Below are 18,685 nucleotides of genomic sequence, written 5' to 3'. Positions count from 1 at the left end.
CAAAAACAAAAATAGGAAAAGAAACTAATAAAATCCTTGAAGGGGTGATCTAGAAGTAGCTCTGTGTGAGATGGGAGTCAGGGAGACTAGGAATCTGAGGGGGACCACAAAGCAGTTACAAAGCAAGCTAGGGCAGAATGTACTTGACACATATGTTGCAGAAAAGGGGGAACAAAAGAAAGAGGTGGGAAGGCAGACTGGAGAAAAGTTAAGGTGTAAACTGGTGAGAGAGACTGTCACACCATATGACACTAAGAAGTCACACATACCACACAAACTTTTCAGAAAAATGAAGTAACATCCAACAAAGATTAAAAGAAATCTAGGGATTATTAGGCCCTTTCTGGACTCTTCCACAGACACATTAAAAATTAATATAATACAGCAATTGTATTTGTGTGTATTTATCCAAAATCATTACAATCAGGATTTCCAAGAGTTATTTGCACATCAGTGTCATTGTGGTGCTATTCATGATTGTGAGAAAAGAGAACCAACCCATATATACAAGCAAGCAGATAAAGAAAATATAGTAAGCACATGTGACTGAGCAGTATTTAGCCTTAAGAAAGCAGGAGAGCCACACAAAGATAACATGGATAAACCTTGAGAATATTGTTTTAAGTGAAATATGGCAGTCTCATGCAGACAAACACTGTTGATTCGACTTGCACACAGAGTTTACAGTTGGCAAACTCAGAACCATTGGATGGTGCAGGGGACAGGGCTAGTGTGATTAAGGACCTCTACTTCTTGGCCCTAAACTCTCATTATGCAAGATAAATAGTTTTTAGAAATTGTTTGTACATTGAGACTGTACTTTAAAGTGCCATGTTGAACACAAAGTCTTTTTAATATGGAGAGCTTCAGTGTTCCTATTACAATTTCTAAACAGAGCCATTAACCTTACTAAGAAGAAAAACTCATCTTAAAAATTTTTATTTGTTTACATCCCAACCTCTGCTTCCCCTCCTTCCTTTCCTCCCAGTCACACCCCCTGACCCCAACACTCCCCTAATTACTTCTCCATTTCTCCTCAGAAAATAGAAAGCTTCTCATATACATCCTTAAGGAAATTATTAGATCATAGACTGAAGAAACCTTGTAGCACACCCATTCAACAAAAACATTTGTGTCCAAAAAATACAAAGAATTCTCAGAAATAATGATCAAAGTAAACTATAAAAAATAGGCAAAAAACTTGTAAACTTCACTAATAAAAATGTTCAATAAGCATAAAGACTTAAACGTAATTAGTAATCAGGAAGTTCAATTCATAAAATTCTGCTAAATGAAAAATAGCTATATCAGGTAAAAAGGAAAAACTGAGGCATGGGATAACTTCATTGTCTTAGGAAAGGTAATCATGAATCTGCCCTATGATCTGACAATTACACTCCCCAACATATATCCAAGAGAATTAAAAAGTCAAAAACATAGATATTTGATGTTTTATTCATCATTGTCAAATGCTAGGAGCAACTTAAATGTCTATCAATAAAGAGATGAATAAATAAATTACGGCCTGTCACAAACAGCATTCAATTCAGCAATGAAAAAGGGTGATTGATTCATACACCAAATGAATAAATCTGCACATTAAGTTAAGCAAAAGTCATTAGTCAGTAAATGAAACATACCATACTATTTTAATCACATAATCTTCAAGAATAAATGAAATACCTATATGAGACAGTAATTGTCTGAGTTTGTGTGGGATATCACTCAACTGCATAAAGGCACAAGGAAAATCTCTGGAATAAATGGAATGGTTCACATCCTATCTTGGGCAGGAGTCATGTGGGCATATATAGCTAATCAACTCATCATTCCATATCCATCATGTTATTATATGTAAATTATACAGTAATTTAAAATAAGCATCCCATTTCTAGATGCATGCCAGTTTTCATCAGGTAGAAAGAGGCAAACACTTTTAGAAAGAGTAGCACACTGAAGAATATGAACACATGTGTGGATCGCTATCTTCCACTGTAACCTATACTTGCCCAAAGGCCAGAGCTGAGAGAAAGTGTGCTTGAAAGGTCACATAAAACATAAACAAACAAACAAAAACAAGGTGAAAGGAACAAAGCCATAAGTTTATGCCATAAACTTAGAAATTTCATTAATAGTCTAAACCACTATTATTTTCTTTATGATGGTTGTTAGCCACTCCATTATACAGTATATTCGGACAAATATATTTGGTTATATTTGACTTAAAAGTGCTTAAAATTTGGGTTATAGCTTGTTGGTGAACACTTATTTCCGTTTGTAATGATAAACTTTTAAGCCCTATATTAATTGTTCTTAGCACATCTACTGAAGTAAAAGTATCCCATGGGGCTTAGAGTGAAGGAGGGCTTACCAGCAGGGCACGTGTCACCGCACTGAAGCAGAGCCTGGAGAACGGAAAGATCTCCAGCATCTTCTGGAGTCCACTAGACCCGGCTGCCTCTTCAGAGTGGCCACAATGACAGCACACTGAAATACTTACACACTTAAACTGTGTAAATGAAAAGAAGCGTGCTTGGAGCACTTGGTAGAGCTTTAGCGGCAGATTATCTCAGTGGCCTTCTGTCTCCCACCACACCATGACTTTCCCTGATAACAGATCTTGTATCTTAACTATTTAGACTGAATGTTCTGAAAAAGCCAAGGCAGAAATCACAGACAAAGAAAACTGGCTAATTTGATCTAGGGACTAATCTGTACTAACACTAATCCACCCAGGGCAGAGAACACAGGAAGCAATAAATTTGTAGCCAGTGTTGATACGGATGATTTTTTGTAAGGTTCTAGTGGGACGTCATAGCAGTAACTGGAGGTTTTAAGTGTTGTAGGCTATAGCTCCTCAGCCAGGGATAGTCCAGTGTCCACACCAGATTTTATATTATGAACTAATTTGGTGGCAGATAGAGCAAAGGATTATTTATCCCTAGAGCAAAAAGAAGGTCAATGTGTACTTCTGCAAAATAGAGCAGAAATTCAAAATTCAACCACAGGCAAAAGCAATATTCTGATAATCAAATGCTAGCTGATTGGAGAGCCTTCCTCAGCCAGGGCTGAAGAAACTTTGCCCAGTATCTCCCAACACCCCAACTTGCATGGGAAAGAGGAGAGAAACAAATTTTGATACTAATATCCTTTGCCACAGTTTCTCCTTGCTCAGAAGTTTCCACAGTAATACGAAAGACTCCACTTCCCTGCTTGTCCCTGGGGCCAAATATCATAAATAACATTGTGAGAAATGCATCAGTTTAAGTTTCAGATCCCAGGAGATTTTACATGCTGCACATGACCAGAACACAGCCCCAGGAAATCAACTGCTTCTGCCTCAGGTTTTAAACCCTACCATGAAGCAGGGTATTTGAGCAGCCCATCCTGAAAAGGTATTTTTTTTTAAATATATATAATGAAGGATGAACCAAACTGTTATGATATCTTGATAATGATCTTGACACATCCTGTCTTCCTCCTCCACCCTTAGCCTACCAGTACCTGTCTGTCTGTCTGTCTGTCTGTCTGTCCCAGAGGGCAGTGTCACCACACAGGGGACTATGAAGCATGTGATGGAGGAACAGTAATTCTGAAGCAACAGTTAGACTCCTCACATCTGTTAGAAAGATTATTTCCGAGGAAGCCCCTGATAATCAATCTCAGGTCCAGTTGTTCCAAAGACTAGAAGGAGAACAGCTAAGTGACAGTGTGATATGTGCATTGTGTGCACTGAGAAAATGTCACCTTTTCTCTCTGGTAGCATCTAACACTGTAACATATTTACAAGGCAACATAAAGCAGAGAACTGCCACATTTATCTAACTGCTTAGCTCTGAACAATGAGAAACTTCATAGGAAGAACCAAACAACCAAGTCAATGGCCTCAGACAACTAGCATTTAACCAATAAAAAGATCTAATTATTCTGGGTTCAATATGCTTAAAGACTTTCTGGAATCAAAAAGTTAAAATACTTTAAAGTTTATGAGTAAAATCAGCAATCATGCACAAATTGAGCCTCATTCCTTTTGCTTTAGAAGTATTAGGATCTAAAGCTCTTAGGTTGTTAAGTACTTAGAAGTTGTACTTTAAGCCACCTACTTCCTCTCCCCACCCCAAAGACAACCTGAAGAGATGGAGAAAGAAATGTAAGATTGCATGGATCCACAGGTACTATTAGAATATTAATGAACTGTGTTTCTGTTTACTCTTCCATCACCAGCTATTTTAAGGAACAGGTTATGCTTTAATTAACATTTCTTGAAGGAGAGCCAGCTGCATCTCTGAAGCATGTTCAAGCTCCTAAAATCTTATTCCGCAGCAAGGACTTCCAGCTCACCCAACACCTACACATGATAACAATGCCGATCACAGAAGGAATGAACATAGTTGGTTTCCAGACCTAAAGCTAACCAAATGTGTAACTGATAAGTAAACAAAACATGGGGGATTTTAGACTGAATGTTCTGAAAAAGCCAAGGCAGAAATCACAGACAAAGAAAACTGGCTAATTTGGTCTAGGGACTAATCTGTACTAACGCTAATCCACCCGGGGCAGAGAACACAGGAAGCAATAAATTTGTAGCCAGTGTTGATACGGCTGATTTTTGTATTGGAGAGGAGGAGACTGCAGGAGGTTAAGACACGTTGAGTAGTTGAGTAGTTGTGTTAAGGTTTCAGTGGTGAATGTAAACCCTGGGTTCAAGTGTCTGAACACCTTGTCTTCAATCAGTGTCGCTGTTCCTGGGGTTGTGGAACATCTTGGACATGTACCCGAGCTTATAGGCAAAGTCCACTAGGAAGGGCTCTCTGTCTCTCTCTCTGTCTCTCTCTCTCTGTCTCTCTCTCTGTCTGTCTCTCTGTCTGTCTCTCTCTCTCTGTCTCCTGATATGACAAGATATAAAAGAGCCATGCTGCAGGCTCTTGCCACCTTGGACCAAGCTGCTTGCCCCTCTGGCTGGCTATGCCTTCCTTCCCAGGCCTGATAGACAGTATGCCTGAACAGTGAGTCAAAGAAAACCTTTCTTCCCTTAATTGCTTCTGTTACATGTTTTGTCATCAAGACAACAAAATATTGCTAAAAGTTTAGCAACCATGGCTTTGGGGGAGGGGCAAACCTGCATTTCTGAGGCACGGTGTTCCTAAAACTCTACCCTTTCCCAATCTCTGTCTTTTCTGTGTGTGCCACGGGGCTGGTGAAGGATTCACTTTAATTGTGTGTGTTATACACCCCAATCCGCCTCTTCTGCCTTCTTTCCTGGTCCTCCATCACATCCTCTGCTTATTATTTCTCTGCACAGTGCTATCCTGGCCTCTCACCATCCATCAGCACCAGCTCTCCTCTCATTCCTCCTCACCGGATGATTTCCCAGCCATTTTCCTCTTGTTTGACAGAAGTTTGTGGGGAGGGGGAAAACAGTTGGAGATTTTATGCATAATCCATTAGGCCTAGTGGATCCCTGCACAGTCTTCTTTTTCTCACATTATACTCTTAACCAAGAAAATAAAAATGGAAAACACTACACACACACACCCCTACACACACACACACAAACTCCCAAGAAAATAGAACGGAAAAAAATGCTCTAAATTCTTGCCTTTGCTTGAGCTTACATACTATGCAGAAGATAGGAAGAAAAGATTGTAAAACTCAGACTACCAGGAAGTCTGCTGCGGAACAGTCTGTCTTAGAACTGTCTGCATAAACACGACCTGAAAATGTCAATATCAATGGACCTGGCAACATAGGGGTGGGGGAATTTTGAAGGGTCTCACTCCTAGACAAAAAACTTTAGGTACCTAATGACTTCTGGGAGAAAGAGAATTAGTCTCTCCCAGGGATGAGCCCCCTTACTGGGCATCCAGTGTAGAGTGGTTAGCTTTGAAACCATGTTCACATGACAGCTGAACTAGAATTCTATTTCAATTAAAAATGTAGTCTTTTAGAAAAGAAGAAAGTTACTAAATACAGAAAATTACTTTGTTCATTAAACTTTAATTTGGCTTTTACTTATTATTAGTAGCTATGAGGCAACTAGCAAAACAATAACTACAGTAATAGTAGTTTGCAGCTGCTGTGTCTCCATATATGCTGGACCCTCAACAGTTTATATGCATTTACTCATTTAGTCCTTACAGTAGGCCCTCAAGGGAAACATATAAGGAGAAACAGATACAGAAAATACGCTCTCTTAGTCACAAAGCTGATAGGTGAAACAAATCCAGACGCCCAGGCATTTAACTCTCTCCCTTACAGACTACAAAAGACTGTGGCAATTTCTAGTCTGTGCCCGCGCTGTATGTGTGCTTGGGCATTGCTTCCACAACTTAGGAGAGTTGAGCCCCTTTTCTGAGGTGTATAAATCCCTCATTGTATTCATATGTTTCTCTAGTAAATAACCTCACCAGTGAGCGGCATGTGCATTTCCCTCTATCCACACTGCATAGAGTAGAGTCAGCTACATTTTCCCCTGTGTGGTTGTTCAATCCTGTTTGCCTCCCTTGGCATCAACCAAAACCCTCCTTGGAATCTGCCGGGAGAGCTGCCATCACAACTCTTCCTTGCCTTATGCTTCACTTTTGGCTATTAAAATCCCACCGTTCTGCTGCCCTAAAAACACATACACCTTCACCTTATCACAGGTACTTGGAGGGGAAGGCTGGTATGCCCTCTTCTCTGTGTCTCTGAGCAACATCACTACCTGTTTGGGAGTTATAAGAAACATTTCCACAGACAGTGTCAGGGCACCTATGTGCCTAGCCAGAAGAGAAAACTCATTTGACAACAAAAGATAAATAGTGAGAGTGGAGAAGCATCAATCTCTAGTTTTTAGTAATTACAACATCTAAAAAAAAATTGAACACTTCTTTAATCTGTAATTCTTTAACACTTACTTTCACCCCAAAATATTACCCAATCAGCTTAAAATTAAAGCAAAAAATAAGCCAAGGGATCAAATTAGCCTTTTTAAAAAAGAGATAGATCTGTCTGTTCAGCAAGCTTTTGATACTAACCAATTTCCATTTTGGTAACAAGTCAAATGAGTACACGCATTAGACAACAGTACAAACAGCCCTCTTTAAAAATGCTGTTAGCACCCAGAGTCCCACAGCTTGGCAAAGCATGAAGCCCTTTCCCTATTCCCAGATAAAGAAGTTCAAGTACTTACAGTGTCGTGAGACTTATCCTTGACATCATAGACTGTCAGCTTTATTCTAGTCTCTTCATAGATGGGGTACTCAGATGGGAATGTGACACCCGTCAAGAACAGTGGGTCTTTTGTTCCCTGAAACAGTATAAGTAGAAAACTTGGATTCATTAAGGCAGCAACTGTAGCCGGCAGCACGCAGGAACAAATGGGAACACAGGGAGTGTGTCTCTGTCTGCTTTTCTAGGAAATAGTTCTTAAAAGAGATCTAAAGAGCCAAGTGTTTCTTGTGGGTCATGAGCCCAGGACCCCATTGTGCTGAGGCCTACTGACTAGATGAACTTGCATTTCTTTAAGTAACTAAGAACTCTTGAAAAACACCTTGTTTATAAAAATTATATTCAGAACCTCTCTTTAGTTCAAGTTGCCAGCCCATTTAAAGCTATATACAAAATATAATGATTATACATTTATTATTTAGACAAATGATCTAAGATGCTGCCTCACCAAATTGAATGAAGCTGTCTTCGCAAACCATTGGGGTATACTCTGCTATCCTTTAAAAAATGTTTGTTTGTTTGTTTTTTCCTTGTTCTGGTTCAACTGAAAGCTATCCTGAATAAATGTGTGTGATTGCTTTTAGATGTTTAACAGACCAACTTGCAAACAAATGAGAAGAACTTTAAACATGATACATCAAGAAAATAAAATTATTGCTTGGAATATGGTCCCCAAGACATTTCACTCTCTCAAAAGTTACTGTTAGAAAGATGATATCTAACATCACATTTTAGACATACACACACTATCAAATATATTTGAAAATGCTTTAAAAGTTCAATAAACCCCAGTCTACCAAAGTGTCTGAAAGCCTGTGGTAGTCATTCACTCATTCACACATTCTTTCATTCTTTTCTTCAAAAAGAAACATGTTCTTTTTCTTGGTTCTATGTCAGACACATTTAAGACATCTAAAAAAATGAAACATCTAAAAAAAGTGTGTATATTCTACATAAAAGTCTCAATGTGAACAACATAAATTGCTTTTAGATTGATTATAATAAATTTTAGGATGTGTGTGTTTTGTCACAGAAGAATAATGAGGTATTGGCACAAAACCATAAGCACCCAAGTTACTTTAAAATTTGACAGTGTTCAAAAGAAAAAGTAACTAAGTTCCAATAATACCTGAAGTGTTTTCACTAAGAAAAGACTTGATAATATCAGTCAAGCTGCCTTTCTTTGAGAAAGACTACTTTTAATCTAACTACAGGCTAACTATGCATTGGACCATTGTCAGAACCTAAAGCCTCCGAAGGGCAGATTCAGGGGTGTATCCAGGGGGCAGATGCGGGGCTGGCTGCATGCAAGGGGTAGAGTCCAGTTCCATAGAGGTGGGAGATGCAGCGGTGCGTGCAGGGCGTCAGAGGAAGGAAGCAGAGTCAGGGCTAAGCACAGGGGAAAATGCAGCGCTGCACACAGGATTTAGGTCAGTCCCATAATAGAAGCCGCTCCAGTGCAGTCTGATTCATCTATTCCACCCCCTGCTTCAGGGCAGCCAGAGAGCCAAGCCAGCCAAGACTAGAGCAGACTGCCCAAGTTCCTGCAGAGACACTCCTCCTTCTGAACAGTGGAGGCTCACAAGCCTAAGACAGACAAGAGAGAAGCTGGAGGACTTGAGTACCTGCTCCAGGGCCGCAGATGTGCAAATAAGAATCTCTCCCTTGCTAAGGTCGTGAAGTGTGTCACCAGAACAGAATCATCTGAAGGGAAACATTTGCCTTGTTGACTCTGGGCCAGCACAATAATGAATTTCCTCCCATAGGCACTGAGAGTTGTATTAGCAACAATAAATGTAAATAGGAAACCTCCTGTCCCATGAGTAATATTTACACACCTTTTGCCTGGAAACATTACAGCTAATCAAGTTAATCACCCCCCTTTCTCTGGAAAACACTGCCCTTTGAAAGACACAGGTGGCAGAGATTTTAAGGTATTTACTGTTGGACTGGACTGGGCTCAGGAAAGAAACAGAGTGAAAACCCCTTCACCTGTTTTGAACTTTGTGAGTACTTTATGCTTTTTCTTTCATTAAATGTGCTCATTCCATTTTATTTAAAATCAATATAGATAGATAATGTACATACACACACACACACACACACACACACACACACACATATATATATATATATATATATATATATATATATATAAACAAATATTCTGTTTGGGAATTCAGAAGATTTCCGTGAAAGGAAACAAAGACCTTTCAAATTTTTTTCAATGTGCTTACTCTGCATGTGCTTAGAAACCTCAGATCTGCGCTCCTTAATGACAGACGAAAGCAATAGCAGGGTCACAGACCACAGGCTAACTCATGTCAGCTGTTCAGAGGGCGGGAGAGAGGGAGAGGTGGGGGGAGGAGAGGGCAGCGTGCATAGGACACTCAGAGACAACAGCTCACAGAGAGAAAGACAGACAGGCAGAGAGAAACACATGTCCGGCTCACCTCCACAATTTCTGTGCTGGAGTACCGCGTCAAGGTCCGCTCCACGGGGTGGATTACTGAGATCTGCACCACTGTATTCAGTTTCCGATCACTGACAGGGGCCACAAGATCCTTGCACGCTGGCAGCAGCAGAGGAAAAAGAAAGAAAGAAAATATCTCACTCGATCTCTCAGGGCAAACTTCTGTCCAGAGCTGAAATAAACTTTGTCTAGCCGCTGAAGGAAATGTCCTGGTTCTCAGCTGGCTTTACAGAGGAAGTCTCTTGGAAGTACCTTACAGAAATAGGAAGTCACGTGCTGCCAGGCTGAATTGAGAGTTCATTTCCACTGACCACATTTGCAGCACGTTGCAAGTCTTGAGTGCGCTGAGATCCCAGCACCAGTGTGTGAGTATGCACACACACACACACACACACACACACACACAGCTCAGGGTCGGCGGGGGCTTCAGTTCGTCATTAACCCCTAGGCTTTCATTCACACTCTTGCATGAAGTAAGTTAATTTGGGCCGCAGCCAGGAAACTAAGATGACTCTTGTTGACACTGGCTCTGTTAGGGCAAATGTCTGAATGCACGCCTCACGATCCTCCCCTACCTGGCTGCCTACAGTCTTCCACACTGCGGAAACAGGAAGAGTGATTACCCTGCCACAGTGAAGGAGCTCAAGCCTAAGAGGAAGCAGGCAGGGGTTAAAGAACCCCCTGTCTGGAATTCAGGATCATTCAAGGAGGGAGCACCTCCGATAAGGACTGGGTAATTGTTGCCCAGGGGCCGCACATTCTAAACACTTTTCCTTGAAACAGCCAGGCTCCTGTTACAGCTCCAGCCACTGCCCCATAGTCACTGGAGTATTTTTTCCTCTCACTTAGCATTCCCTAGTTTTGGAAAAAGGAAAAAAAATAAAATAAAGGGGAATAAAATATACTCCTTTCCAGTAGGTCTGTTATCTGCTCTCCTGCCTACATTTCCCCCTATGATTTTGAAATAGTATTTTTACTTCTTGAAATTGACTAAGTGTGCTAAAAAGTACCCTCTCTCAGCAGAGAGGGGTCAAACTGCTGGGCAGCCACTGGCTGCAGCTTCCGCTGGGGTAAAGGAGAAGCAGGCCTGGGAGTGTGTCATGGTGACGATGTCCTGGGTTCCACACCATCCCCACCCCATTCCAAGACCAAGAAGACAGGCAGAGGAGGAGGGACTGGGGTGGGGCCTCTGCAATTTGCCAGGCCACTGGGAAAGGTAATACAGCTTAAATTTGAAACTTGGAAGCAAAGCAATTTATAGATGTAATTACCACCCTTCAATGGCCCGCAGATCACCTTATTTATAGAAGCAGAATGAGAGAAGATAGAGGCACTTTAAAGGGGAACTAACAGCCAGACAGCTATAGGTCCAGTCCTGAACTCTGCAATGCTATGGGAAGCAGGAGGGCATTAACTTCTTAACTCCTTGCCAAACTTTGGGGTCCTTTTATTACTGTCTGGTATTTTGTGGTTAAATTTTCCTTACTGAAATCACATGCTTAAGCAAAACACAAAAAGCTAAGTAAACCACGGGTGGACAAAAATAGGCACAGCTTATTTAACCTTCACTATTCTAAGGCCTTCTGCTCATTACCTGCACTATTCAGATTGTAGTAAAACTCCTTATTCCCATTTCTTGCTTTGGCATACTACTTGATCTCTTTCACAAAACTTATCAGCCTTTGGAAGACCCACTGCCATTATCATTTGTTATTTATCCTGACAAATCTACACTTGAAAAAGGCAAACAAACAAGAAAATAATAAAGCACCTACACACGGTTTCAGTAACAGAATGTCGCTGGAAAACTTCTTTCCCTGGAAGATCCCTGCACACGGCTCTTGAGTGGTTATTTTGATCATTTCCTTTACTTGCCTTATGAGTGAGTGTGTTTCATTTCAGCACTCTTGGTTTTCTGTTCACTGTGAACATCTACTGAAGCTGAAAAGCATCTTTGGAGTTTACAGATAGAGGTTTGGGTTTCAAACACACATGCCTCACCTACTCTCTTGTGGCAGCTTCACCCCTGTGTTATGAGCTCTTGACACCTTTGATCAAAGTAAGTCACATCTCTTTAGAGTTCTTATCCGGCTTGACTGTGACTGTGGTTATTCCCAGAAGTGAGCAGCTATTCTGCCTCAGCCAAAAGCCTGTAAGTGCACTTGCCGCAAGAACAGACACCACATAAAACTGAAGGTTCTGTGAATTCTTCAGATGCCCAACAGTGAGCTAGGACGAGCACTGGTTTCTATTCCGTTACTGTTTATGTTCAAAACCAGGCACAGAGAACAATGGCAACACTAGTTACATTGGAGGCTGTGCTCTCATCTCTTTTCTTTCTAACAGTCCACAGAATTTACTGTTTCTTAACACTAAGGCAGTCAGAGGCTCAGAGAAATCCTGTGATCAAACAGAATTCCTGAAGTCCTGGAGTTCCTGTTTTCCAGTTCTTTGGCACAGAGTAAACAAATCACAAACTGCCGTTCAATTGCCTCATCTGTCAGGGCAGAAAGAACATGAGTCTCTTATGACTGGACTTTTTACAAGCAAAACTAATGTTTAGTAATAATGTTATATTAATATTTAAGAGTATTGGATCTTCACTTTTATGTAAAATAAATTTTATGAACATAGTTCTACTCCAACGACAGAACTGTTACCAGACTGCATCTCTTTACACATGCAGTCTATGATACAGTACTTTTCATAAAGGGAAACAGATAAGCATGGATCTGCAACTGCTCTGGAGGACTTGTGAAGGTTGAATCAGTGAGGACTGCACAGGTATGCTACTCCTGGGATTGCTTAGTAGTCAATGAAGAACTGTGGTGGTTTGACTGAGAACGGTGCCATAGGCTCGCATATTTGAATACTTGGTCCTTAATTGGGGAGCTGCTGGGGAAGGATTAACGGTGTGGCGTAGCCTTATTGAAGGAGGTGTGTCACTGAGGTGAGCTGTGATATTTCAAAAGATTTGTGTGATTCCCAAGGCTATCTCCTGTGTGGGTCAAGATAGGAGCTCTCAGCTCTTTCTGTGTTCTACCATCATTGACTCTAACATTCTGAAAATACTAGTCAAATGAAATTCTTTCTTCTATAAATTGCCCTGGTCATGGTTTATTATCATAGCAAAGAAAAGTGACTAAGACAAGAACACTTAAATATACTTACAAAATTATATCCATCTTCCAAAGCATCCTTACTCCTTCCTGTTACCACATGGGACTCTAATCCAGAAGTCCCCTCGATAAATGTTCTTCCTTAATGTATAACACTATAAGACTACAAAGTTTTGAATTCTTGCTTCTTTTTTTTTTTTTAATTCTCCCCCCAAGCCTCACAAAAGCTCTATGGGTATATAGTGGTTGCTGAAGCAGAGAGAGACTATTTTTTAGTGGTATAGCCAAAAAACAACTTTCTAAAAAGGAACCCTAATTAAACACACTAGATCACATATAAAAATTAATTAATTAATGTAAAAGAGAAGTAATCGGGAAGAGGAATGGAGTCAGTAGGAGACAAAAGAGTAATGGGTGATAAAAATATGATCAAACACATTATATACATGCATGAAAATGTACAATGGAACTCATAGATATAATTAATTTATGCTAATAAAATAAGAAAAATGCCTAAAGATTAAATTGATGCATATCAGAGAATAATACGACTGTCTAATTCAAGGAGTTCTGAACGATGGATTTCAGTGTAAGAATAAGCATGCTGAGGTCTGGGGCTGAGGGAGGACAGGGACAAATTTCAAGGTAGCCTGTGTTCAAAGACAGCCCAAGCAATCACCTCCTGCTCTCTAAGGCCTCTTTCTTCTGTGAAGCTCTGTAATCTGTATTGCCTCACCACGATTCAGTGGAAGTAGCAACTGTCAAAGTCTGCCCTGTTTCCCCAAGAACTAAGAAGATGGAGAATAGATATATGTGAACGGGTCGGGGGAGGGTACAATGACAAGCACTTCCACACTTCTAAAATTCTCTAGTAAAAATTAGCCAGAGGAGATTGAGAAACATAGGAGACACTGCCTATATAATGAACATTTTGGCTATTAAAATGAAGCTGCATGGAAGATAGTTGAGCAAATGTCCTTGTTGTATGGTAGAACATCTTTTGGGTATATGCCCAGGAGAGGCATAGCTAACTCTTGAGGTAGAGCTATTCCCAATTTTCTGAGAAAGCACCAGATTGATTTCCAAAGTGGTTGTACAAGTTTGCATCCTCACCAGCAATGAGAGTGCAAAATTTCCCTTTACCACATCCTCGACAGCATATGCTGTCACTTGAGTGTTTGATTTTAGCCATTCTGATGGGTGTAAGATGGAATCTCAGAGTAACTTTGATTTGCATTTCTCTAATGACTTAGGATATTAGGCATTTCTTTAAGTGTTTCTCGGGCTAAGTTTAGGGAGTCTTATAGAAAAGAGGTTGGAAGAATAGACAGACCTGGAGGTGACAGGAACTCTGCAAGACCAACAGAGCCTAGAAATCAGACCCAGAGGGGCTTATAAAGACTAAAGCACCAACCAAGGGTCATGCATGGACTGGACCTAGACCTCCTACACAGATGTAGCTGATGGGAGGCTTGGGCTTCCTTGTGTGTTCCCTGAGCAGGGGCTGTCTCTGACATGGACTCTGTTGCCTGCCTCTTAAGCATCCCCTCCCCCAGCAGGCCTGGCTCCACAAGTCACAGGGCAAGAAGACTGGACTGATGTGACTTAATGAGTTGGGGGGGGTGTCCTCTTTTTTTTGAGGAAAAGGGGTGGGGGAGGAGGAAATACAGAGGGTGGGATGGGGAGTAGAGGAGGGAGAGATCTATGATTGAGATGTAAAGTGAATAAATAAATAATTTAAAAAGATATTAAGACTCATAACCAAACCTTCGGCAGAGTGCAGGGAATCATATGAAAAAAGGGGGAGTTTGTAAGGCGTGGAAAGGACAGGAGCTCCACAAAGACCAAATATATCTGGGCTCAGGAGTCTTTTCTAAGACTGACATTCCACCAAGGACCATGTATGGATATACCCTAGAACCTCTGCTCGGACGAAGCTTGTGGTAGCTCAATAACCAATTGGTTTCCCATAGTAAGGGGAACAGGGACTATCTCTAACAGGAACTCAATGGCAGGCTCTTTGACCTCCCCACCCCCCAAGGGAGGAGCAGTCCTGCTAGGCCACAAAGGAGGACTTTGCTGCCAGTCCTGAAGATACCTGATAAAACAGGATCAGATGAATGGGGAGGAGGTCCTCCCCAATCAGTGGACTTGGAAAGGGGCAGGGAGGGATTGGGAAGGAATGAGGGAGTGGGATACAGCTGGGATACAGAGTTAATAAAATGTAACTAATAATAAATAAAAATAAAAATTAAAAAAATAAAAAAGTAAAGAATGATTCCATTAAATATATAATTTCAAAATTATATGCTATTTTGTGCCTGCATACCGTTTAAATTTGAAGTGGTTGTTAATTTGAAGACATTGATAAATATGGGAAATTAAATACTGAATGAAAAAAAAGAAATATTTTGGATTTTTGTTTTGTTGTCAAGACAAGGTATCATATATCCCAGGATAGTCTTGAACTTTCTGTATCCCTGAGGATGACCTTGAACTTCAAATTCCACTGCCTCTATTTCCTGATAATGGGATTCTAGGCACATGTCTGTCCACAGTTTATATGGTACTTGAGATGGATCCCAGGGCATCATATGTGCTGGGATAGTGCTCTACCAAAGATGCCTAAAGATAGTTTTTTGACCAAAGACAAAATTGTGTTTAGTAGCTGGATCATACCTGAAGAACTTTGTGGCTTTCTTGCAAATGGCTAATACTGTTTGACCCACTGCAACAACAAAGATGCTGTAAGATTTGCATATAAACTATGTAAGGTAATTACGATAGTTTATATTGATTATTAACTCGACAGGCTCTAGAATACTTCTGAGACAAGCCTCTGCGCACGTCTGTGAGAGATTATATGGACTGGCTTGAGACGAGAAGAGTCACTCTCTGTGTGAGCAGTAACTTCCCTCAGAACTGGGTCAGAGCCCAGAAAGGATGAAAGGAGAATGTGAGCTGAACACCAGCATTTATCTTTTATTAATTTCTGACCGTGGATGCAGTGTGACCTGGTGCCTCCTGCTCTTGTTGCCATGACCACCCTATCATGATGGGCAGAATACTGGAGCCCTGAAGAAAACAGTAAGCTCTTTTTCATTGAAATTGCTGTTGTCAAAGTACTTTGTCATGATGTTGAGAAATAATTAATATAGTGTTTGCATGTGTGTGTATGTATTTATGTTTGAATTTGTGTGTGAGTGTAAGTATGCTTGTGAGAGAATGTATCAGTGTGTATTTAAGGATGTATGTGTTTATGAGTATGTGTGTTAGTATGTGTGAGTATATGTGTGTGAGAGAGTATGTGTGTATGTGAGTATGTGTTTATGAGTGTGTTTTTGTGTGTGTGAATGTGATGTGTGTGTGAGTGCAAATGAAGGCTGACCCTGTGACCCTCCTGTCTCAGTCCCCCAAGTGCTGGTGCACACACCAGCAGAACCTTAAAATCAAAAGCATAAAAACAGAACCCAGGGAAGCCTGTTGGAGGTGTGCCTTGGACTTGGATGTGAGTGTCAGGAGTTCTGTTCTCTGTTCTTGAGGAAACCTGAAGACATGCACCCAAACCTGTGAAGATCAAGAAAGCCCACATGACATAGAACAGGAAGCGCTCTAGAGCATATGTGTGGTCTTATATACACAGGAGCTTAGAGCAATAACCATGCTGCTTCCAGGTCTCCAAGTGACACTGTTCTTATCCAACTACCCCTCTGATAAGGATCAGCTTCTTCCTGACCACTGAGGAAGACTTCCCAGCCTGCAGACAGTGTCTCATCCATGTCTCATAGTTTTAATATTTGGTTAAGTTTCTCAAAAATACCATTTATAGAGTAGTTCTTATTGTACTCTGGAAAATTGGATTCCACTAATAAATTGATAAGCCAATTTAGCTTGTGTTTCCAGTCCAATAAATCATAGGATTCCATTATAGGGCCTCACAGTTGCCAGTGTACACCAGCGATTACACCTAGATTAAGTTAATTTACATCATGCATGAAAAGATATATAGAGCATTTAAAGAGCCTAACAACTCCTCTCCTTAATTACTTCTCCAATGTATTAGGCATTCTCATTTTTAGGTGCCTCTGCCTGGATGATTTTTGTCTCATATTGTTTTGTTTTGTTTCCCTTCCTTCCCTCCGGAAATTCAAGAAGCAATTTTCTGAAGCCTCAAATATCAGCCTTTATGGGACAGGTCTCCTGAGTTGATTTTATTAGATGATGCTCCTCGTTCCCAGGCTCTGAGCTCCAGAACACAATGGGCAGGAAGAAAGCCTCATGTACAGTGTCCCCACCTCATGCCAACGTGCACACAGGGAAAGCTCCGTCAGCAACCGGGCATCCTGGGTTCAGTTTGCATGATAAGCTTAGCCTTGCCTCCTAGAAGAACATGACTCTGATGGTACTGAGCCGACCAATGGCCATTGACACGTCAGTCCTCAACAGCCATTCTCTGCTTTCTGAAATGTTCTCTGTTTCTCTCTCTTTTAGCCTTTCTCTCTTTGTTCCTTCTAGTTTTTACTTTTTTATTGAGAAACATCTGCTTTCTGTAGTTTTTTATAGGTTTATTGCTTTCTGTTTTCTTCTCTAATGTCTCAAATTACCCCCTAACACATGTTCTTCTCATCATCCTGAAAGACAAGTTGGCAGGGGCAGCCTCTTGTGTTTCCCTCAGACCTGGGACTCTCAGGGTCAAGGTCAAAGGTCAGCTTCTCCTATTGGTTTACTAACCATTTTTTAAGTCTCTGTAGAAATAAAAATGTGTTATTTTCTTTTTAAGTGTTGTGTGGCAGATTTTAACTAACGTACACTTCTCTAAAGAAAATATAAATCATGTAGAGCTGCCAAAACAACCAAGGGTTGGTGGAAAAAATCAGAATAAATGTATAAAAGTGGACACATGGGGAAATCCTTTGAAATTTTGACTTTTTTCTCCATTCTTATAGATTTTTCTTTTCTCTTTCTGGTCACCATGTAAAAATAAAATAAAAACTGATTTCTAAAATTCAAAATGACTTTATTTCTCTGAAAGAAAGATAACTTTCACACTCATGTAGCTTGGAATGGTACGGGATGAGTGCAGGAGTGGATGAAAACAAATACTGGGGCCATCCTAATGCTAGAGTCCCTCAGGCACACTGGAATAGCACTTAAGCGTGTGCCTCCAAATTGCCACCATAAAGATTTTAATATTGTTCCCATGTAGGATAATACATGAACCATTCTAGCGTGTGCTCTGTTTGGGCAGCGCTGGGCTCAGTCCCTCCGCTTGTGCAAGGATGACAGTGTGCTGTCTGTGGCCCCCACCATTCCATGGGGTCCAGCCAGTCACTGGCTGGCTGTAGACTGTGATGGAAGGCTCATGGAGGAAAACTCTCTTTTTCACTTTACCAGAACACCAGTGTTCAGAGTCGGAGTTAATTTTCTAGACAGCTTGGACTCGTGCTCGATGGAGGATCAGCTTGTCTACCAGAATTTCAAAACTCTGTTTTCTGAGAGTAGAACTCAGATGCCACTTGGGGAAAGCATGAGGTTAAGGCTGTAGTGAAGAAGCATGTGACAAAATTCTTGAGGAATGAGGAGTGATAATTTACAAGTGGGAATCTAAAAGACCTGGCTTTACAGTTCTTGCTGCATTGAAATTTGAGCTCTTAAATCCTATCCCAGCCAATTCACTTACAAATGAAACTGATTTCTTTCTTCTAAAAGGCTAGGCTCTCCTTGTTGGGAAATATGCCTTGAAATAAAATGTTTTATTTTGTCACATACAGAGCAATATAAAAATAAGTTACCTTACTTTCTGTGTCTGTGTGTGTGTGTGTGTGTGTGTGTGTGTGTGTGTGTGTGTTAAGTAAAAATGTGTTTATAAGAGGAGAAAAAGTGG

The 18,685-nt window shown here is 40.7% G+C and overlaps 1 protein-coding gene across 11 annotated transcripts in view; it reads right to left on the bottom strand.

Moving 5' to 3' along the window:
* Inpp4b (inositol polyphosphate-4-phosphatase type II B) overlaps window positions 1-18,685 on the bottom strand; it is a 796,958-nt gene that overhangs the window by 347,599 nt on the left and 430,674 nt on the right. For all 11 annotated transcript variants that reach the window (XM_060393235.1, XM_060393232.1, XM_060393233.1 and 8 more), the window contains 2 exons: window positions 9,663-9,781; window positions 7,172-7,288 (listed from right to left, as the gene is read on the bottom strand). In XM_060393235.1, the coding sequence (XP_060249218.1) occupies window positions 7,172-7,288; window positions 9,663-9,781 (236 nt within the window). The remainder of the gene's footprint in view (window positions 1-7,171; window positions 7,289-9,662; window positions 9,782-18,685) is intronic.

The sequence above is a fragment of the Meriones unguiculatus genome, chromosome 10 (genome assembly GCF_030254825.1).
Source record: "Meriones unguiculatus strain TT.TT164.6M chromosome 10, Bangor_MerUng_6.1, whole genome shotgun sequence".
Lineage (NCBI taxonomy): Eukaryota > Metazoa > Chordata > Mammalia > Rodentia > Muridae > Meriones > Meriones unguiculatus.
Note: the sequence above shows the minus strand (reverse complement) of the source record. Positions and strands in the feature narration are given on the sequence as shown.